Source organism: Camellia sinensis, chromosome 14, assembly GCF_055761805.1.
Source record: "Camellia sinensis isolate YWXY chromosome 14, ASM5576180v1, whole genome shotgun sequence".
In the NCBI taxonomy this organism is placed as follows: Eukaryota; Viridiplantae; Streptophyta; class Magnoliopsida; order Ericales; family Theaceae; genus Camellia; species Camellia sinensis.
In genome coordinates this window covers 124,718,404-124,742,491 of record NC_138974.1, presented here as the reverse complement: position 1 = coordinate 124,742,491, position 24,088 = coordinate 124,718,404, and the positions used below count along the sequence as shown (strand labels likewise).

At 33.4% G+C, this 24,088-nt stretch overlaps 1 protein-coding gene across 2 annotated transcripts; it reads left to right on the top strand.

Annotated features, from left to right (window-relative positions):
- Positions 1-5,083: 5,083 nt before the first annotated feature.
- On the top strand, positions 5,084-19,417 carry LOC114305155 (phenylacetaldehyde reductase). 2 transcript variants are annotated; one of them, XM_082907360.1, is made up of 7 exons: positions 5,115-5,400; positions 9,682-9,851; positions 11,471-11,662; positions 13,270-13,432; positions 14,572-14,758; positions 19,060-19,233; positions 19,264-19,417. In XM_082907360.1, exons 1-6 carry the CDS (start codon positions 5,283-5,285, stop codon positions 19,202-19,204), a joined length of 975 nt encoding a protein of 324 aa, XP_082763486.1. In that variant the 5' UTR covers positions 5,115-5,282; the 3' UTR covers positions 19,205-19,233; positions 19,264-19,417. The 2 variants fall into 2 exon arrangements, with proteins under 2 accessions (XP_082763485.1, XP_082763486.1); XM_082907359.1 differs by having other exon boundaries at positions 5,084-5,400; positions 19,060-19,417.
- Positions 19,418-24,088: the final 4,671 nt, after the last annotated feature.

The window sequence follows — 24,088 nt, the reverse complement described above, 5'->3', positions numbered from 1 at the left end:
GTCTAGATACGTTTATTTTGATGACATCGTGTACCTTATCAGGGAGGAATTTATACACAACAATGTATGCCATTACCAAAAGTATTCACTGTTCACACACACACACACACAACTACATACACACACACACACGGTTCACCTACCACAAATAATATAATACGACCCTATGTTTGTGCAGGTGATAGATGCATATGCCGAACTACTATATCAACAACAAGAGATGGTCAACCCAACTTCAGAGAAAGCCTCATTCATCTTCACGAGCATGTGTTTGGTAATAGCTTTAACATTCCGTTTTTTTTAATGTGAATGTGAATCTTCATAGTCCATTAATGTGACCGTTACATGATTGAATGTCCAATGTGTGCAGAAAGTGATATGAGAGTACCCTCTTTGCAAAATAAGTAAACATATTGATGCACATATGAAAGACTACCAAGGAGAGATATCTACTATTCTCATTGCAGCATAACTTATAGTGGACGATCGTTGTGTACGACGCTAAAGACAATCTGTGGAGGCATTATAACTCATTGCGACCAAGGCCCAACATACATGACCCACATGTCGACCAAGCACAGCAAGTTGTTAGTGACTCTTATTGTACACAAATATGAATTGTTGTAATGTGTTAAATTCCAAAATGAATGTACACACACATATGTTTGTTGGTGCCTAATGTGAAATTCTTTACATAGGGGGACTACATTAAGAATGTTGTGCACGTTATTGGCGAGTCATCACCACTATGGACTAAGTTTGCAGGCTAAGATCTGTTACAACAAATCATATCAGTTGATGTCTGTCCTCAGTAGGCCGACACCTCGTAAGCCTCACAAGATTTTGTATAAATCCTCCACAATCATTATGCAAACATAAATGTCAAGTGCTAATCATAACCATTTTGCATTTACAGGGTGGACAGCGAGCCTGCAATGTGTTACATCATGCAGACACACATATACCATGAAGAAATTGTTGGTAGCCTCACTTGTTCTGAATGGTGTGACTTACGAGACTTATTAGTACACAGTTTTTTGAATCACAGAAAAACAAAGCGCCATGTCCACCTACAAACTAACCAACGCTCGATGTGAATGTTAATATCAATTGATTTGACATTTTAACAAACAAAAATTGATTATAAATCAGCGATATGACATTTATTAATGTTCTGATATGCCACTTGTGCATTTTGATCTACATTTGGTGTTGTTCTGTTTATTTATGCGATTGTTTGAACCAAATTGTTCTATAATACACATATTGTGTGTAGGAATGTTCACATTGTCTATACGACATCATTACAAAGGACAGACACGTGTGAATATTCACCTTATTCACAACAGTTGTGAATATTCACCTTATTCACAACAGTTGTAATGCTCATATCATGTCAAATTGTATGCATGTGAAAGTTCACATCCCGGATTATATTCATGTTAGCATTCACAGTAATAATGTGAAAAGTTCGACCCAGATGCGAGTATTCACATAATGTGAATCTTCTACACAAATGTGAATGTTCACATTATGTATTAATCATTAAAACACCAACAAATGTCAGTTTGCCACCCCCAAAAAAAAAAAAAAACAATGTCCGCCTTGGTTTACACCCTCATTCCAAAAACATACAACAAAACAAAATATAGACAACACAAATCAAATACTATGTTTGCCAACATAACGTAATCTTATTTCAACACAATGTTTGCCAACATAACGCAATCTTATTTCAAACATCAATAAAAAAATTCCACGTAAAACATAATATTGAAATGAAAATTGTACACCTTGTATCAACTTTTTGCAAGATTTCCGATTATGGCTTCCCAACTTATCACATCTCCTGCACCTTATTTGTTTCAGTTTCTCACCCCTTGATGGGATTCTATTCTTCTTCGGCCTGCCGAGTAGTCCTTTCACAGTTTGTGGATATATGGTAAAGTCCGTGGGATCAAAAGACGACTTTTTCTACCGACGATATGGGGAATATGGTACTCGAATAGGCAGCACGATACGTCTCTACATGAAAATAATGTTCTACACAATCATTGAGATTGTACCGACTCTTCTGAATAGTAATAACAACATGGTCACACAGGAATCCGTTGATCTGCCATTAGAAGCAAGAACACGTACGCCTTGCAATATCAACTATAACAGATAGTATTGAGTGAATCCCAAATACATCGTCATTGGCTTTGCTAACTTGCCAAGACCTGCCGTTGTTAAACGAATCAAGAAACATAGTTTCAAATGTAAGACATATTGTTTCCTTCCACTTATTTGCTTGGTCACGCCGCGCCAACAGTTGCCGCATCAACTAAGTACGAATTGTGTCCACTAATTGAGTGATAGGAAGATTACATGCTTCTTTAATCGAATTATTAAATGACTCTGTTGCATTGGATGTCATCTCCTCATAATGCATACCCCTGCACAATATCACAACATTGTACAACACTGAAGTTAATTTCTTCAAAACTGAATATGAAATTTCACATCGCCACAACACATGACTGAAATTCCTACAAGCTACCATTCTAACCTTAACAAATGGAATACATTAGAAAACTACTATTACCTGAAGTATGAATTTGCCCAGTGCTCAGGTGCCAACTCCTTGAAAAAAACTATGTGCTCATTACTTACCCTCCTCTTTTAATTTCTCAAGCTTTTCTTGGAACCCCACCACAGTTGGCTCGTAAGCACAGTCACCCAAACTACTAACCAGGTGGTCCCTGAATCCATTATCAATCCCCTTCATCCAATCTCTTAAATTGTTCTTCAAATATTGTAAGCAATAACCGTGGTGAGTTGATAGGAACACCTTCGGCATTGCTTCTAACAAACTAAGATTACGGTCATAAATAAAAGTAATATGGCACTTACCACCAACAACCTTCCCAAGTTCATGTAAAAACCATGACCAATGGGGCGTGGTCTCCAAATTAACAATCACAAATGTAACAAGGAATAGACCTAAAACATAACAACATTAAACAATTGAACACAATATTCTAATGTGCATATTAACACAAGTAGTTTACAAAAACACTTGAAAGCCAACAAGGGTTGTGAATATTCACACTGTGTAATGGTAAGGCAGATATCCACATTGCGCTAGTCAATGTGAATATTTATATGGACATACATAGATACAAAAAAAAATACTAACCATTGTTCCCATCTTTTGTCATTGCCACAAGTAGTTGACCTTTGTACCTTCCTTTAAGGAACGTTTCATCAGGGAATAACAAAGGCTGACAAAAATTGTACCCAAAAATACATGCAACAAATGATACAAAAAAATGACAAAACTGTTGACTACTTGTGTCGTAGTCAATATTGACATAACTTCCCGGATTGTAACGCATCACAGTATCCGAATACTACCGCAACTGGTCAAACAACAATGAGTGATCTCCATGAATGATAGTCTTTGCTTTCTCCACACCCAACCATACCATGTGGTAACTTACATCCAACCGATAATCCCACCTTCAAAATAGTCACTACCTCACATGGGCGATTTAATAGCTTATCCCTCACAATTTCAAATATAGTACTTGACACCAAATCAGAACTAACTCTCGGATTATTCAACGTCCAGACATCCGTACCACATCTAGTAGTGGGGCCTTAACCTCCAGTCACCTCCGCTGTCGAATAATTGCCTTTTACTTCTACCTCTAATCGGAAAGAGGTTTAGAGCTATCGGTCCAAATCTAGAGACTGTTGTTGTTCCAAATACAAAAGGTGTAAATGATGATACTGTCCCACAATCACATGCAGATGTTTGAAAAGTTGATGAATTGAGTGCAACAACAGTTGATACTTTAAAAACAATAAAGCCAAAGGTTGGTAAATTTCAATGATTAAAAAACAAAGAAAGATGAATAAATTTTAACAGATAGGGGAAGTATGTTACGTAAATTTCAACAGATAGGAAAAATAGGCTTGGTGAATTTCAACAGATATGAAAAATAAGTTTGGTGAATTTTAACAGATAGGGGAAATAGGCTTGGTGAATTTCAACAGATAGATTTTTGGTGAATTTCAACAGATAATGTCCTTTTGAACAAATGTCCTTTTAGTCCAAAGAGATTAGATCTTGAGCCCTAAAAGATTAAAAAATGAACTTATGATTGGACATTTTTTTTTATATTTATTTCATATTTTAATGGGCGAATTGCACTAATAGTCCCTAGAATTTGGGACTTGTGTGTCACTTTGGTCCATAATCTTTTAATTGTGATACATTTGATCTTAAAATTTGAATCTCGCTCCAAATAAGGACAATTGAAGGCATTATTGCTCCATTTAAAGGACAAAGCTGTCATACAATTTATTTTGTGTTGATTAACTTATATGTTATTTGAAATATAATGGCCTTTTTTTTTTAATGAATAATGTTGGAACTTGTTTTGTTATAAAGTTTTGTTTAGTTTGGTTTTCAAAAAAAAATTTCAAATTTTTTTTCTAAGAACTTAAAAATAAAATTAGTGAAAAAAATTAAAAACACATCATTTTTATATAATTTTATTTTTTGGAAATGTAGAAATAATTTTTTATATTTATTTTCATTAAATTAGTTTTTATTTTTTCGAAAGTCAAATATGGCGACAATTTTAGTATCATTATCAAATTAACAACCATCCATTACATGATAATCATCCAAGAATACCTCTTAACAACAAATACAACCATCTATCATATAATAACCATTAAAAAAAAATATTAACAAAAACAACTACCCATTATATGACTATCATTCAAACACATACTAAAAATTAATGTGGTGAAAAAATAAAAAAATAATAATGGAAAAGATTTATCATTTTTATATAATTTTATCTTTGGTGAATTGAAATAATTTTTTAACATTTATTTTTATCAAACTAATTTATATTTTATCAATTTAACAACTTTACTTTTGAAATGTAATAATAATGTCTTTAATTATCATTCATAATCAAATTTATTATAATTCAAAAATCAAATATCAAAATGATACAAATCCCAAAGTGTAATTTGTCCTATTTTAATTATAAAAAAAAAAAAACACTAAAAATATATTAAAATAGCATAAATCTTGACTCCCAACTAGAGAGTGGTAATTTTGTGTTGACAAATGCGAAAGAAAGACTAGAAATAGCGAATCGCAACGCAACGCAACGCAACGCAACCAGTATCTAACATACGAGTAACTGAGAGGAAGCATCGCAGCCATCGACCAATTTCAATTGTCACTTTCTCAGAGAGAGACCAGAGAGAGAATGAGCGGGGAAGGCAAGACTGTGTGCGTGACGGGTGCGTCCGGGTTCATAGCCTCATGGCTGGTCAAGTTGTTGCTCCAACGTGGTTACACTGTTCGAGCCTCTGTTCGCGACCCTTGTCAGCTCTCGCTCTCTCTCTCTGGTTATTGTATAATAATTTTGTCTTCAACTATTCAATATTGGGTTCTAATAATTACTTCTTATAGTGGTCATTTTTGCTTATTTCGATTTGATGAAAATCAGATCATTCCCACATCTTCTATACACTTCCATCTTTCATTTCGATTATACCAGTTGATTCGGACTGGGATTTTTAGCTACAGATCATTTCGATTTTGTGTTCTTTGTGTGCGTGTGCGTCCCTAGAAATTTTAGTTCCTAATTGTGTCTACTGATTGCCAATATCACTCTAATATTGTTAGGTCATCATCACTAATTGATAGATTGATTGTAAAATTGTGTCAAGTGATTGCCAAACAAGCTTCAGACCCACCATGTATTGTATCCTAATTGATAGATTGATTGTAGCAAAAAAACTTTCAGAGTTGGTGATTTTAGTCTGTCAATTGTAATTAGTTCCTTTGACATAAGTAACTACACACTCAGTTTGGATGTGGTGATTTGGTGAGAGATGATAAGAAATGATGAGAATGAGAACTTTTTTCTTTTGTTTGGTTTATACGTTAAGTGAGAAATGGTGAGAAAGAGAACTCTTTTTACTATGCCTATTTCATTTCTCACCAGAAGTGATGAAATTTGATGAGAAACAAGTTGATTGGTTGTTAAATATTTATAATACCATGATTATCCCTTAATATCACTCAAAAAAAAAAAAACATAAAACTGAAACAAAATAAATAAATTACTCACAAGAAATTCTTGCACTGGAAAGTTAGAACAACAAAATCACCGGAAAGTTTAGAACAGCAAGATCAAGTCGAGTGTGTGACACTCTGTTTTTAAGATAGATTCGTCCCCGCACAGGTGCTCATGGATTATTAGTATCTATCTCCCAGGATACAATGATCACTCTCACACATTGTAGTAGCACTACAAACAATTTGTCTTGAGAACCAGAACCCGAGTTCTGCACTCTCTAAATTTCTATAACTAATATGACGAACAGATGCAGGAAAGGAAGAAAAAGGGGAAGGAATTGAATGAATGAATCTACTGGAAAAGGTCTGTGTTTATAGGCATTGTGGTATATGTTCCAAAGGATAGAAAAACCCTCCGAACAGGTGCAAATTTGAACCGCTGGAAAAGATGAAGAAAGGTGATCAGAGAGACATTGGTTCGGATAGAAAAATTTGAATTTCGAATTTTGGCCCAAAAGTTTGAATTAATGTGCTTAGGATTTCAATTTTTCCCGCAAGAATTTGGAAAGATTCAAACGAATTTTGTCTAAAAAATTAAAACTAGGACCTGACCCAACCCACACCACGCCCGCGCACGGCTCGGCCGGACGTCGGCGACGACGTGTGTGTGGTAGATTTGGATCAAGCCCACTTTGTCCATAACTCCCCTTCTTACAAACTTGGGATACCCTTAGAGCCCATCCCAAATATGTCAACCTAGAGCTTATATACTCATACAAGCTCTCTTATTGTTTATGTGGGACAACCAAAACAAGGTAATCCACATTTGATACTTCAACTTTCTATTTCACGAAATCGAAAATGACGTTAATTTTCCATTCACCCATAAATGGTTTTGACGAACCGTTTTCACTATGTGACTTGCCATGCGGCAAGGAACACGTCACCACTTAGACCCACCCCAAAAGACATGTGGGCGCTGCTTAAATTTGGGCTCAAAGTTGGCCCAAAATAATCCTATAAAACCAAAATTTCCAACATATCTCTCCCTCACCTGCTTTGTTTTCTTACTCATCCGAACGTGATAGTGAGAAAATGCAATCATTTCTTTTCTTTTCTTATCAAATGAGAGACTACAATCATTTCTTTTCTTTTCTTTTCCTATGACCATGTTTGATTACAAGGATTATACTATAGGATTGAGATTGTTAGTCCATGGACTCACAATCTCATGTTTGATTACAAATTTTATTAACCATATTACATGTAGAGAGGATATTCAATTCGATAAAATTGGCGAATTTTTAATATTGAAGGGGGCTGAGGATGATAATTTCAAATATGAAATAAATAAATAAATACATAATAAATGGTTATCTTACTAATTTAATTGGATAACTAATTCTACACTAATTCATAGGATTATTAATCCTTTCACTATTGATCTTGGTAATCAAACAAGGCCTAAGATCCAAGATGGTTGTAAAAATTTTAGGTTAACTTTTTGGACATTCTTTGACCAGAAGTGATTTCAAATAAATCATCTTTTAAATACTGATACAGCGAGCACCTCTGAAATTATGAGAGGAGCTCAGGCCATAGATATACCCAAGGAGTTCAAGTTTAGAAGTCAGGACCCTTATTTAGATCGCCTGAGGGTTTTTTGCAGTTGTCTTGATCTCATGATCTGGTAGGAGCAGTGACCATTCTAAACCCAGGATGTTGCAAGGATTTTGCGCCAACATTATCTCCAATTGAATTGGGTCTGAGCTCACAATAATATCATCACCAAGTGAAATGGACAACATATATCCAAGAAAAATAAAGCAGTAGAACTCTTTTGACCTCAATGACTTGGATGACTTTACCAGGAGGAAGCTTCACACAACAATTAGTTTATCTATTTATGACCCAACTCACATTTCATAATCAATTTGTAGAGTGGAAAAAAATTGCAAGGGCTTGTACTATTTAATATTTCAGTCATGATGAAAATGATGATTTTTCTGCTTCTTTTTTGGCATATTGACCTACCTTTGATTTTTTTTTTTTCTCTCTCTCTCTCTCTCTCTCTCTCTCTCTGGTAATAAATATCTTCTTACCTCTGTTCTCTAACTGTGAATTCGCTAAGGTGAAATATAACTTTGATAACTAATTTATAATAGTACATCCTATGGAAATGATTGTTAGTTTACTTAATGGTCATGATTCAAGAATTTAATAATGCAGGATACAAATTCAATTTTTTTTTTTTTTTTTACCAAGATCATATACTCTTTAGCCGAATCCGAATTCTATTGTTAGGAAATGCCCAATACAATCATGCTTCTTATGTTTCTAATGTTTGTGAATTCAAACTTTTCTCTATTACTAAGACACATATTGTTGTCTTTCTATTTTCCTATGAGGTAAGACAGTTTGGACTATATTTTTTTCACTGTGTGCTTACTTTAGGATAAAAACCTTTGGCAGTTTCCAAAGATTGTGGACACCACTTGTTTGAAGTCTGAAGATGTTCTCTTTTACTGCTATGCATCATGTAGCCAATACGGGTTTGGCTTGGCTAATTGAGTAATTGATACTCAATTAGCCATGTTGATAGTTTCTAGGCTTCCTTGTAAAAGAAAATTTTGTTGTAATTTTTTTTATTTTTTATTTTATGAAGTATTGCAGAATTTATTTTCAATCAAGATGGGCATTGTTTGGATTGAAACTTGTATATTTTGGAATAATTTGGTCAATCTGAATATGACCATGTCGTTAACAATTTATTATATAGAGGTTTCATAAGAATTTATCTTGTAGTTGTGACTTGTTACTGTAAATCGAATTGAATAATTCAGCTATTGACCAACAAACTTTACCAGAACTGTGATTGCAAATGAAGGATGGCCAAGCTCTCGTTTCTAGGTTTAGGTATTAACTACTTCAAATAGAGTGTGTATTTGTGTGTTGGGTGTTCTTCTATCATGCAGTCTAACGACTTTATTCCACCCTAGATGGTGAGAGTCGAGAAATAAAAAGCATCACTACCTTAAGCTTTGACTCAATTAGTTGGGGCATGTGGAATTCCGTGTGGATTGGCTAGAACCACATTGCAAGCTTTTAGCTGTACTTTTGGATATAATATTTAATAAAAATACAAGTATTTGCATGTGCAGGATGTGTGCATGTACTGTACCTAATTTTCAGACATGTATCCTAGTATATTGAAATATCGAGTTTAAAATGAGCAAGAAATATGGGGCTTAGGGAGCTTTGAATGCGTAGACACACACCTGCACTATATACACTTACCCAAGTCCATGTTTTGTAGAAAAAAAAGAAAAATGATAGGCACTTGTATGCAAATTATACTATTTGTGCGCATTTATAAGCTTATAGAAGTATAATATTCCATGAAAATGTGCGAATTGACATAAATTTGTTCAAGTAGAATTCAGAGGATTAATTCAAGAAATGCAATTTAATCTCATGTGTTGGTCATTCGGTGTTGTGCTACCTAAAAATGCACCCTTTCATGGATTGTGGCTGAGCTGCCAGTTTTTCACTTTTATTTAATACTTGGTAATAAATTGCAGCTGATCAGAAGAAGACAGACCACTTACTTGCACTTGATGGAGCCAAGGAGAGACTTCGCTTGTTTAAAGCAAATCTATTGGAAGAAGGTTCCTTCGATTCTGTGGTTGATGGGTGTGAAGGTGTTTTTCATACAGCATCTCCATTTTTTATTACACCCTCGGATCCACAGGTCCATCTCATATTGTGTTTGTTTATATTCTTCTTCTTATTCTTCTTCTGCTTTTGTATTGTTTTTAAACTGCCATATATCAACACAACGGGTGATAGATTGCCGAAGTTTTCAAGAGTACTTGTCAGTGGATTTAGCCAAATGTTGGGTTCTTGAACATTGTTGGTTATGTAATGAATTGTGCTTTCCACTGGGTCCTTTTGTATAATGATAGGGAGAGGTAAACTATGTGCCGCGCAGTGTACTTCTCAGTTACTATTGTATATGGTACCAATCCCTGCAAGGACAAACCAAAACCAAACCTAAACTCATCCAACCTGTTCAACTTACCAATTCATTGTTGGTTATGTGATGAATTGTGCTTTCCACTGGGTCCTTTTGTATAATGATAGGGAGAGGTAAACTATGTACCGCGCAGTGTACTTCTCAGTTACTATTGTATATGGTACCAATCCCTGCAAGGACAAACCAAAACCAAACCTAAACTCATCCAACCTGTTCAACTTACCAATTTAGCTGAGGTCTGCTGGTCCCCCCCCCCCCCCCCCCACAAAGAAAAAAATGAAAAAGAAAAAAGAGAAAAAAATATATATATAGGGAAAATCAAACCTAAGCTCCTCTAATCCATTAACCAATTGAGGTAAGAGGTTCCTCACTCCCTTCCATTAAAATAAATAAACATGTACTCCCTCTCTTTTATGTGTTGGCCTGATGAGGTGGGATATAGCCAAGCATGGGTGATAGGGCAGGTACTTCAGAACTTGGTTATATACACACAAAAAATAAAATAAAATAAAGCATTCATTACACACAAGTCACAAAGTTTTTTCTTATGTTGATGGAACAACATATTTGCATGCCTTGGGCAACCATTGTCCCTAATATATTTGCTTATTTGGTCATAGATAGTGAAGAGTCATTTCATCAATCTCTTACTCTCTTTTTTTGTGACAAGGAACCTTCCCAAGACAAGGCCACATTAGACACACCCCTGCAGAGTAAACCCGAATACCCGTAATCACATGCAAACACAGTTTATTGGTTGAACCAGGGTGACTCTAGTGAGAGTCAAACCCAGGATGTTTGGGTTTAAAGTTCATCCCAAGGTCCAACCTCGTTGCCACTAGGCTACTTGTGTGTGTTATCCATCTCCTACCTACTTTGCTTTCAGAACTATCTTTGAATGAGTGTGACCTTTTACAGGCAAACACTTTCTGGATGAGTTTTATAAACTCTGACCCCAAATTTTGTTCCTCATAATCCTGCTAATTGGTGTTTTTATATATATTGTATGGATTTTTCTTGATTTCTTTTTCATGATTCTTCTCTTCTGAAGTAAAAGACATTGACTTTTGGTCTGAATAACCAGCATATTATTTTTCTTTCTGATTTTTGTTTCCAATTGGTTAAATGGAATGTTATTTCTATCTAGTGGATTTATTCATCTTGTGACAGAAAGATCTCAAGCATATGATCTATAAGAGCCATCATGGTATTCTTTTGTCTATTTGTTGATAGTAGATTAAAAGCTTCATTAAATTTGCTTCAAAATACTGGTGGTTGATATCCTGTAATTATTATTTTCAATTGATTTACGTAGTATGTCTTCCTCATTTCAGGCAGAATTGATTGAACCAGCATTAAACGGAACACTAAATGTTTTGGGATCATGTGCCAAAAACCCAACTGTCAAAAGAGTGGTTTTGACATCGTCTGTAGCTGCAGTTGCATACAATGGTAGGCCTCGAACTTCTGATGTGATAATTGATGAGACTTGGTTTTCTGATCCGGAGTCATGCAAGGAAAATAAGGTACGTATTTGTGTAACTGCTAATCATGTATTTTTGCTATTTAGCTTTTACATGTATATGGAGGCTCAACCTTGGGCTGGTAAAACTCAGGCTACTAGCTCCCCAACTGGCAGAACAAACAACGGGCAATGACTTTTCTTTTCCCTTTCTTTTTTATTTTATTATATTTTTGTTGATACTCAAGCTACTGTATCAATATAATGATGTCATCAGCACATGAAAGAGTATTACTTGCACAAACTGAGTTTTACGTGCCATTTAGATGTGTATAATGTATTACAAATTCAAATTTTCTTATCAATCAGTTAGGATCATAAAGTATAAGCAGCTCTCAAGAACAGTGTCATTGTTACTCTAAGTCTGTTTGGATGGAACCAAATAAAAAGTCTCTTTGCATTTTTTGTTGTCATTGCCCTTCTTGGGGGTGTTGTTTGGAACTAGTTAGACGAGAAATTACACAAAGAGAAAGAGTAGCAGTTTCCTTTTTTCTTTTCTTTTCTTCTTCTTCTTCCTTTTTTTTTTTTTTTTTTTTTTTTGGCAAAAAAAAAAGTAGGGTTGTATCTTTCAACAAATTAGCATCTTTTCGAAATTCATGCTCAACTAAGAAGCTTCAAACAGAGAGAACCATGAGCAGTTTCAACACTAAAATAATTTGATTCTCTTTGTCCAATTTTCTGTTGTTTTGAAGCACAGATCTTCTTGGAAATTTAAGTTTCAAAATTTAATGCATGGTTGATTCCTAAGGAGTCACGCCTGTTAATTCACAACATTAAATACTAAAGGGTGTATATCTTATGAAAGGGTACCTAGAGTCCTATAAATATAGGACCACCCCATACATCAACTTCGCTTGTTGTACTCTCTCCATCTCTCTTTTCCTCTATATTCTCATATTTATTTCTAGGCAATTTGAAAAACACTTCACACTCCTTTCTAACATCGATTGTGCAATGTGACACATTTTGTGAGATTCTAGGTTGTACCTTGGAGTGGTATTAGGTTGTCAATACTTGCACAAAGGGAGGACAATACGACTTTAGGACATCAACTTGTTGTACCTCTCATAAATCTCACAGACAATTTTTTTTCCCTACTTTCATTATTATTTTTTGTTCATTGATTTCTTGTTTTTTGATTTTATCTATTATTATTTTTTTGTGATAGTTACTATATATTTAATTGTTTGTGATGTTTAAATCCCCAACAAATCTGAGCTTCAGATTCAATCAGAAGATTTTTCGTTTGTGCAATAACTTGGAGCATAATCAGGACATAATTCATGTGTAAACTATTCAAACAATTATTTTGACCAGGTGCAAACAAATTTGGAGCATAACATGGGCATAATTAATGTGTAAACTATTCAAACATTTACAAGGACTCTATTTGTTGAGTTTTGCGGACTTGTTTTTTGAATTTGTTTTGAAAGATGAGGAAATAGTTTGACAAAAATAAATCCAAAATGATATTTTCCAATTTTCAAAAATAATATTGCCTAAAAAAGAGAGAATCATATGAAAATAAGGAGTGCTTTGCAAGACTCTAGCAGAGGATGGTTGTTAATAATTTGCATTGCTCCCCGTCGCCTTTTTTGTATTTGCTACCAGCTTTGGTATCAGCTGTCCAAGACTCTAGCAGAGGATGCTGCCTGGAAGTTTGCAAAAGAGAACGGTATTGACATGGTTGCAATAAACCCAGCAATGGTTATTGGTCCTCTGTTACAACCAACACTTAATACAAGTTCTGCTGCTATCTTGAACTTAATAAATGGTAAGTATTCTTTATATAGGAGTAATCCATGTGCATTTATACTTCCTTTTATCTTTTGTGAGTAACTGCATCGGCATTCTCTCTATCTAATAATTAGGCATTGTATGGAATGGTATGCAAGCTATATAAAACTTTACATATGTTGAAAGGAAGAATGTCTTGTTGGCCAAGATGCTGTATCTTTGGGAGCCTCTAAATGCACACCACATATTCACTCAGTACTATTTATTCAATTTGAATTTTTTTGATTTTCTCAATTCAGACCATCAATTTTCAAGTAATAACCAAGATGCTTTCATCTTCTCCAACTTTCAAACCCTATCCTAACCCTAACGCTAACCATCTCCATCGTCATCACTGGCTGCCACCCCCTCCACAACCGCATCCTCTCCTTGTCACAACAACCCTCCCATCCATCACTGTCGCCTCCCCAGCCCCTCCTTCAAACCTTAGAAGAAAAGAAGGCTGGGGAGGGGGCGAGATAGGAGGGAAGAAAAAGATGATAGAAGGAGGAGAGCTGGGGCGGTGAAGGTGTCGGCGGAGGTAGCGAGGAGTAGCTGGTGGCAGTAGATGGAGGGTTGGGGAGGAGCGATGAGGTTGGGGACAAGATGGGGAGGGCCAATGAAGCTTGAGAGGAATTAGAGAGGGCCAACAAGGATAGGGGGCAGAGAAGGGAGGAGGTTGCAGTGGTAGCGGTGGCTGGTGGAGGCTGGTGGTGTGTACTGAGAGATGGTAGTGTAGGTGGTGTGTATCAAGAGATAGGTTTTTGTCCAAAAGAGTAATTTGCTTGGCGGACAAAAGTGCAATTAAAAAAAATTGGAAGATGGTGTGTATGAGAATGTGTGGCAGGTAAATAGAAGCTCCCTGTATCTTGAGGTTGTATTTATGTTTCGCTCATTTCAAGATCCTTGCTTATTTAGTGAAGATAAAAATAAAACATAAAATATTTCTATATATTGTACTTTGCAAATGTAAATTTAGTAAAAGCGTTGTAATATCCTACCAGTGACTTGACGTTTAGATTTGAAATTAAAAATGACAGTTAAATTAAATGGAAGTAATTGATATCCACGTCAAATATTATGTTAAAATTCCTTTCTGACATATTGACCCATAGAATTTGCTTGTCTGTTGTGTAGGTTCACAAACATATCCAAATGCTTCATTTGGATGGATTAATGTTAAAGATGTTGCAAATGCGCACATTCAAGCATATGAGATTCCTTCAGCCAGTGGAAGATATTGTTTGGTTGAGAGAGTCGCACACTACTCTGAAGTTGTGAACATACTACACAAGCTTTATCCTTCTTTTCAACTTCCAGAAAAGTAAGTGTTTGTGATTTGTTGTCGACTATAACTGTGTTTTTGCAAAGTAGTAATTGCCTTTGGAATTGAAGCTCTATTTCACAAAAAATAAACATTGTCGAATCTTTTTCTCAAAATGTATCCATGTTCTTCATATTGTTTACCAATGAATTTCAAACTATTTATCTTAGCTTGATTAAGTGTCATAAGATATAGCTAGAGGTGACAAACTCAATCCGAACCCTTGAACCCACCCAATTATATCCATGTAAAACCCATTTATACCTGTACAAAATTTTAAATGGGTTGCTCCTTGCAAACCTAATTAAAATTGGGTTTACATGGGTTGGACATGAGCATAGTAGCAGGAATCACACAAACAAGTTACGTTTCTTTCTAAGAAACGCGATTATGCACTTCTTAGAGAGAAACGTGTAAGAATCGTGTTTCTATTGAGAGAGAAGCGAGGAAAAGAAAAACGTGATCTGGTCTCAATTAGGGCTACGAAAGTGGAGCTTCTTCCATGTATTTGCTTCGTAGGCTCTTTGACCTTCATCTTCTTCGATTGTGGAAAGCAAAACCTCTCCCTCTCCCTCTCCCTCTCTCAATCGCTGCTAGACCTCCCTTTCTGTCTCTCTCAACTTCTCTCTCTCTCTCTCTCTCTCTCTCTCTCACAGCTTTTTCTTTGTTCCTAATAAGAGATTGAAAAGTCTAACTCTTAGGTGCTGTTTGATAAAACTAAAAACTGAAAATTAAGTACAAAAAACTGAATGTTGAATTTTTTAATCTAAAAAGCTGTTTGATATGTACTGAAATTTAAGTACTGATTCAATTAAGGTGTTTGATCTATACAAGCAGCTGAACTCTGAAAAATAATTAAAATTAAAAATTTGTCTTTTTAGTTTTTACATTAAAATATTTAATTAAATTCTTTTATCACACTAATATAATTGGTAAAGAAATTATTGTAATCACAATTATAACATAAACAAGTTAATGCATATAAACTAAAAAACAAAAAAAACTCATAGTAGGTGTTTGGGAAGTGAGTTTTTATGTAGGTTTTTTTAGTTGTAGAATATTATTGGACAAAAAAATTTTGGTGTTTGGGAAGACAGTTGGGTTTTTTTGTAGTTGGATGTGATGTTTGTGAGAGAAAAAGTGAAATGATTATGGGGTTGGATGTGATATTTTGTTTGGATGTGTTTTTTTTTGTTTTGCAAAAAGTTTGTCTTTTTGTGAAAAAAATCAAAAAAAACCCAAGTCTCAAACTTCCCAAACACCACTATAAATAATGTATTCACATATATACATGCAAGTTAAATCCAAATAAAAAAGTAATTTTCTAGACTTACGTGCTTGCCTCAATAGATAAAATTGAATTCCTTGAAAGAGCAGCCAAAATCGTGAGGGAGAGCAGCCAAAGCAGCCAAAACCATGAGGAAGAATGCTTTGAGAAATAGCTTTTCTAAACCTATATCACTTGGCTCTGCTTTTTTTTTTTCCCTCCACTTAACGCGTTAAGTTATAAGTGAAAAGTAGGTTTTTTTCTTTTTTACTGAAAATTTTAGCCTATTTTTAAGTGGGACTTAATTTTTTAAGTGACACCATATATGTACAATCAAACCAGCTTAATTAAGAAATCACTTAATATTTTCAATTTTAAGAGCTGAATTGGGCTATCAAACACCCCTATTATAAATTAATATCTTTTCATTTAAGTTGTGCCTTAATATCATATTTATACATAATGACTTTTTATTTAATCTTTCTCTTTTTACGATTAATGAAATCTGCCTTGCTGTGCATTGCACAAATACATATAAATTCCACCTAACTAATTTATTATCTTGTGTTGACCAGCTCAAAAATATAATACATACTTACATATTATATTATATTTCCATTACTTTTAAATTCCATCTAATTAATTAATTTTTTTGTTTAAAATGAATGTTTATTTGCTATTCATTTTTAAACAAATATTAATTATGTTGTATTTAATTAATTAAATATTATATAAAAAAAATAAAACTCATTTATAACATATATATATGTCAATCAATTTTTTTTTTTTTTTTTTAAAAAGGTTCATATAAATAAATTAAAAATATTAAAAATAAAAATAATACATAAGCGCTCCTAACCTATGACTCCTCTAAGTGGCCACACTCTTGCTCCTACTCCCAACTCCCGTTTCGTGCAACTAAGGACATGAGTACCTGTTTAAATGGGTAACCACTTCTTCCACCTTGACCGCCATCATCGTTATTGCCGTTGCCACTCCACCACTATAACCATCACCACCTCCACCGCCGCTGCCATCTATTAGGAAAAAAATTCTATGAAGTAAATGGGGTGGTTGCGTTCATTTGTCTAACCCAATTCAACCCAACTCATTTATTAAATGGGCGGGTTTGGATTGGGTTGTTTTAAGCATTACCCGTTTTGACCTACCGAAATCCACCCATTTGTCACCTCTAGATATGGTTTATGAGGATATCCTCAATCAAAATATCTGTTCATTTCTCTTCTACCAGACATCTATTTTGGTGTCTTGTCAGGCTCAAATTGTTTTTTAATTACTATTTTACCTTGCTTGTTATGACATTTGTATGGAAGTTCCATCTGCATCTACTATTCTTTCATGTCTTTTCACATGATTCTTTTTCCATTTTGGCTATGATGTGACTTACACAAATATTAAGTAGATGTTGTGAAGCTTTAATGAGAAAGCAGTTCTCCAATGTATTCTGTCTTCTTAAAATTCTATATGAAGAATCATATGTTTTCGACTATTAAATTGAGTTGTGTCCGTCCTTGTATAAAGTTGAGTTGCAACAAGTACTTGAGAGCAGAGTTGTTGAAATCTACATCATTTTATCATGTTTTGAAAGTGGAAGCTGCTGAGGACATAACTTATGTTTGTTCATTTTAGTTCAATTTTTCATCCAACGTAACCATGTTTGTTCTGCAGCACTTTGCAGTATCAAAATTTTGACATCTTATTTTCATTTGAATCCATTTCAATGTTGGAGTTTTGAAATTCTGGCATTCTACTGTCAATTTTTGGAATGGTTCATGACATTTTGAAAATTTTGAGATTCGACATAGGATCCTTTTGAAGAGGAAACTGGTATTCCGCATGTTGGACTGTCAAATTCCGAACTTTTAAGTAGCATTTAGTTTGGGATCATTTAAGTGTTGGGTGCTCTCTTAGTGATAATGAATCTCTGCAAACAAGGTTCTAGTTAAGAATATCCTAGGTGTTTAACCTAATTTATCTGGTACTGGAATGTGGGTTTCTATCATTTTGGTTTCCTATTGTTTGAATAACTTTGTTGAATTTTCTCATGTCAGTGTTAATGGGTTATTCATATGTTATCTGCTGTGCCAACATCTTTGCTTATTTTTGGTTTTTTTAAAATGATGCATCAGCAGTTTAATTCTTTTCTCTGATTATAACTGCTCCATTCAAACATGTGTTTAATTCTTTCCGCTTTTAGAACACTTGTTCTTTTCATTTGTTGAAACAAGTTTAGACATTGGGGTTGTTTGGGATGATCTAAATAAATATACCTTTTAACTTTTTATGAAAAGTCGTGCAATGTGATAGAGAATTGATGTGACCCAAATAAGAGGTAATATGATCCAAGTAAGATAAAAAGATGATCTTCAGTAGATCACCCCAAACAACCCCTTAGGTTGTGTTTGGATTATGGATTTAGGTAGGGATTTGGAAAGGAAAAGGGAATCTTTTACCTTTTTCTTTTCAAATTCCTACCCAAATCTTTCATTTTCCTTTCCAAATTGCTACCCAAATCCATTATCCAAACACAGCCTTAAGGTTCTTATTAAACTCATTTCTTGGGTCTGATGGGTTTGTTTTTAGCTAGACGAGTCAAAAACTTGAAGAGCTTTCTGTGATCTGATTTATATTAGGAATCTTAAAATGTGGCATGTAAGTTTTTTAGGAGGTAATTGTTCCAACTTGCAGTGGTTATTGTCATTCTTTATCATTATTTTCTAAAGAAAATAGAATAAAAAATACTATGGTCATATTGTATTGATGTCTTTCTATAACTTTGCTGATATTCCATCAAATTATCAATTTTCTCTTTCATTTTTACTTCTAATTGATAAAATGTCTCTAAAGATTGAGCATATATTTGATATGCATAATGATCAACTAGTTGCAGAACATTTAAATTTTTGGAGTGGCATGTGAAACTTCTATTCAACCAATTTCTTTTTGTTAGGAATTTTCTTTTATGATTAGTTCTATTTCTAATTAGCTATATTATTGTTGATACACTTTGCAGGTCTGCGGATGACAAACCATTTATGCCAACATACCAGGTATCCAGGGAAAAAGCAAAAACTTTAGGAATTGACTTCATTTCCCTCGAGGAGGGCCTCAAGGAAACTGTTGAAAGCTTGACAGAGAAGAAATTTTTTGGTATGTGATCCATTGTAGCTATGTGGAGGATTTTGAAAACAAACATGTGATGGTGAGACATCGTTCTGACATATTTACTTATCAAAAGAACTAACCTGAAAGAAACCAAAATTATATATGTATATGTTGGTGTGCTGGCTTTTATGATTTTATGTCATATCTGTCATGTTAACTTTGTCGATGAATTTTAAAAATATTGATGGTGAGCAATACTTATGTTAGGGTTGGGAACCTCTTTGTCTTCTATTAGATTATATTACCAAGCCTAAAATCCTAACCTCTATGCAACAATCTTTGCAATACACTCGTAAGATTCTTTGACAATGGTTTGACTACCCAACACCTCGACTAATCTCGGAATCCACGCAAAGCGTCCTCTCCACGTGGATCAAGCAAATCTCGGGTAGGACCCGCGATCATGGCCTCAATGAGTCGATAACAGCTCGTGAAAGTTGAATTTAAGACTAGGAGGGAGCATAACTTTAGGTCATGTTGCACCCACTAGGCCAACCATTGAGGGTTAAAACACTCCTTAAAATATGATTGCAAGAAAGATTATTGAAGAGAGAATTTGCTTTAAACTTTAATTATTTAGACTATATTTGAATTTTAAATTTGTTGAGGGCACTTTCTTTTCCTTTTTCCTTTTTCCTTTTTCCTTTTTATCCCTTCTCAAATCCACTTGTCGTTCGATTATGGAAAATTTATTCATAAATTTATATGGGAGGATGTTGATTCATTTAGTTTTAAGAGTTTTCTTATGAACTAATTAGTCATTTTTATTTTGAAAAATTATATTTATTTGATTTGGTGCCATTTGATTTTAAGTGAATGTCTTTTTCTGATTCATTTTTATAATTTTCTTATTTGTTTTGGGGATGAGAATAGAAATGTGATGTGTGGAAGATTTTTTTTGGAGGGATTGGTGGCTAAAGTGCTGGTTGTCGAGCGTAGAAATTTACATTTCTATTAGTGTGATTTTTCAGTGTTACATTAGAGGGTTACTTTTGAAAAAAGTACACTAAGGAGTTTTTATGTGTTACATTGATTGGAATGTTATGTTTGAAAAAAATGCACTAACAAGTTTTTTTGGAATATTATATTGTTATATTTAAGAAAAGTATACTAAGGAGTTTTTTAGTGTGTTATATTGAAGTGTTACGTTGGAGAACAACACACTAAAGAATTTTTGTGTGTTATATTGATTAGAGTGTTACATTTGAAAAAAAAAATACACTAATAAGTTTTTTTTTGAAATGTTACGTTGTTGCGTTTGAGAAAAGTACACTACGAAATTTTTTTAGTGTATTACATTTAAGTATTACATTTGGGAAAAGCACACTAAGGAATTTTTGTGTGTTACATTGATTGGAGTATTATGTTTGGAAAAATACATTAATGAGTTTTTTTGGAATATTACGTTGTTATGTTTGAGAAAAATATACTAATAAGTTTTTTAGTATATTACATTGGAGTGTTACGTTTGAAAAAAGTACACTAAATTTTTATTATTTTTTTCCTTTTTTGAAGTGTTATGTTTAATAATTTTACCATTATGAGAAAGAAGGAATTTTACACCAGAACGAGACCTTCAGGTCTATAAGAAGAAATGAAGGACCAAGTAATTTATAAAACCATTATTTGAGATTTATTGGTGATTCACCCTTCGATTATATTGTTTACGTGCAAAATTATTTTCAACAAAAAAGTAAAAATAAGAAAAGAAAAAAAAATTGCTCATTTGGGAGTTTTTTTTTCTAAATATTCTATATATATATATATATAAAAAAAAACAATTTAAAGAATTGATCCATTTTTCCAACTATTTAGGTATCTAACCTGTTTTTTGAAATCACATTTTCAACATGCATTTTAACCTTGAAATCATAAGGTCATAGTCAAATATTTTTTAAAATATAAACAGACATATCCATGAGTTTTCTTTTAAGTAAATAGTGTTCAAAAATAAAACAACGTAACTGAAACCTTTATAAAACATCACTTTTATTAATATATTAATAAAACATAACTTGTGTAAAACAGATTTTAGTAAGTCAAAACATACATAAAATATATTTTGGTGACTCAAGGTATAATAAACCTCACCTTAACTTTAATACTTTACTCTTTCTTTCCACTATCAAAAACCTTTTTAACTTCCATTATTTTTTTCCTTCTTTCTCTCTTTCTTTTCTTTCTTTCCTTCTTTCTTTCTTCTTCCCTTCCTTTCTTTCTTTCTTTTCTTCTTTCTTTTTCCTTTCCTCTTCGCCCAGGTGAAACGCCTACTCCCTATTTATAGGGAGGTGAGGCCATTCATCAGCCAACGCGTGGCTAGGCATCTCTTTCTCTCAGATTTAATTTATAATTTTATAGATTTATTCTTATCCTTAATAGATATTTAAGATAATTATATTTTAACCCAATATTTTAATATAATTATATAAATAAATTAATTCTTAATTAAATTATACTTTATCGTATACCAACATAAAATTAATTATTTATTTTACTACTACTACTACTACTACTATTATTATTATTATTATTATTATTTTGACCCCTAAACTTTTAATAATTATATTATTCTACAAAATTACGCATAATAATATATAATAAATTATATATTTTCCGAACTGAGATTAAATAATTTTAATATAAATTCTACAGAATAATTAAAAATCTGAGTTATTACACAATGGCATCAACAAATTACCAAATAGTCAATTCTTAACAAGAGTATAGATCACTACATTAGGAATTTGGCAATTCAAGCCCTCACACTAAAACAACAACGTCATTGCCTGTACGATGAGCAATTCAGAATGTTTAAAGAACGTAAAAGATTAACATACCCCTCACGTCATTAATTAGGAAGGAATTCGATTCCAAATGCTACTATTAGAACGAGACCAATGGTGGTTCTAGACCGAAGGGAGAAGAACTTAAGAAAAGGAGATGGTTCATGGCAAGGCTTACCTAGAAGTGGAAAGAAACAATGTGAACAAATTACCTACAATATTTCGAGACATGTAGAATGGCTGAAAATTCGTGGACGAAATTTATTTAAGGGGGATAGGTTGTAAGGCCCCTAAATTTTGTAAACCTTATTAAGTATTCAAATTTTGATTTATTATAATAAAGCTCTTAGTTCTTCGTTTATTCGCAAATTTAACCCTAAAACAAAGACGCATCGCGAATGAAACCATACAAATCCTAATCGACCCTGATAGCTTAGTAATCATTTCTACACGCTAATATTAATTATTTAACTATGAGACCCTTGGCCTTTGTAATTTTATTTAGATGCTTACTTTTGAATTATTTCAATAAAGACTCGATTCCTTATTTATTTTCAATTTTAGCCATAGAGTCAAAAACGCGCGCCAATCGAAAACTCGCAAACCTTGATTGAACCCAGGAACTCAGGGATCATTTCCAAAGCCCTAATAATAATTAAATTAATTGCCTAACTATATTTGCCACTCAAAACCCTTGGTTTCCTGTTCTCATTACGACTCGCCGTTTAATTCGAAATAAAGAAACTTTACTCGAATTGAAGTTCCAAATCCTAATTAAATTAAATACTACACTTAAATAAATGTTCCAATTCATAAATTAAGGTCTTAGCCCTCACATTTTACTTGAATTACGAATTGACCCAAATTAATACCTTTATATATATGTTGTACCTTAATTCAATCTTTGTTTGTACACAATATCTATGGATTTTGTACACAAAATAAATAGGAAAATTCCCTAAATCTTGAACACATGGCCAGCCATCATACCTCCCCTAGGCTATAATCATTGTATTTTAGAGACAAACCCTTTGAATCGTGAAAATAATTATGACTTTTGGTACCAATTCTATACACACACATACATATATCTAATGTACATGTAACTAGGATGGATTAAATTACACTTAAACCTAACTAGTTAAGTACATAATTAATGTCCTAATTATTCACTATTCCATTTCATTTCAACTAAGTATAACTCAATTCCATTCCATTTCAACCAAATGACATTTTAGACAATTCAAACAATTTTTCCTATAAATACACCACCATCCTCCATCCATTTGAACATCAAACATCACACCCACACAGCCACATGACATAGAGAGAGGGAGAGGAGTGGAGAGTGAGCTTGTGGAGGGACAAAGAAGAGAAAGAGTGCAAGTCTTGCAAAACTAGTTTCATAGGTATTTAAGTAAGCCACAACACAACTCTCTCTTCTATTTTCCTCTTTCAAATACATGCTCTTAGAGATTCTAAACATTATTTTCAGATTTGTTTTAATAGTATTCTTGTGTTAAAAAACGAAAAGAATTGAGTCTTACTCCACCCTTAATTGTGTTTTCTCTTAATATGTTCAAAACTATCTTTTTCTACATCTATCTCTCGCAATTTCCAAAGGCACAACGTCAATCCAAATTTCTGAGTTTAATATAAATTATTTAGCATATTTTCATCACAATATAAGTGAAATATCATCCATTGTTACCTTCTTTCTTACCTTTTCTCTTATTTCAAACTTTGTGCTCAAAGAATCGATATTTAAAGCTCACTTGCAAAAATTCTAGAAAAATGAACAAAAATATACTTGACCTCATTTTTATGTCAAAACCTTCCTTTAAGTGTTAGATTTTATGGGGGGGGGGGGGGGAATTATTGAAAAAGACTGAGTGGTTTGAGAGAAAACTCAATTTTTGTAATAGTTGATGAATTTGGACAACGCTGAAATATTTCATAAATAACTAAAAATCTAAGAAAGCTATGAAACTTCTAAAAAATGTTTTGAAAACTAGATAAAATTATCTACAAGCCAAGTTTAGGAAAAATTTAAAATTGTCTATGTAATTGCAATCTTTAAAGTGTAGCAAAGCG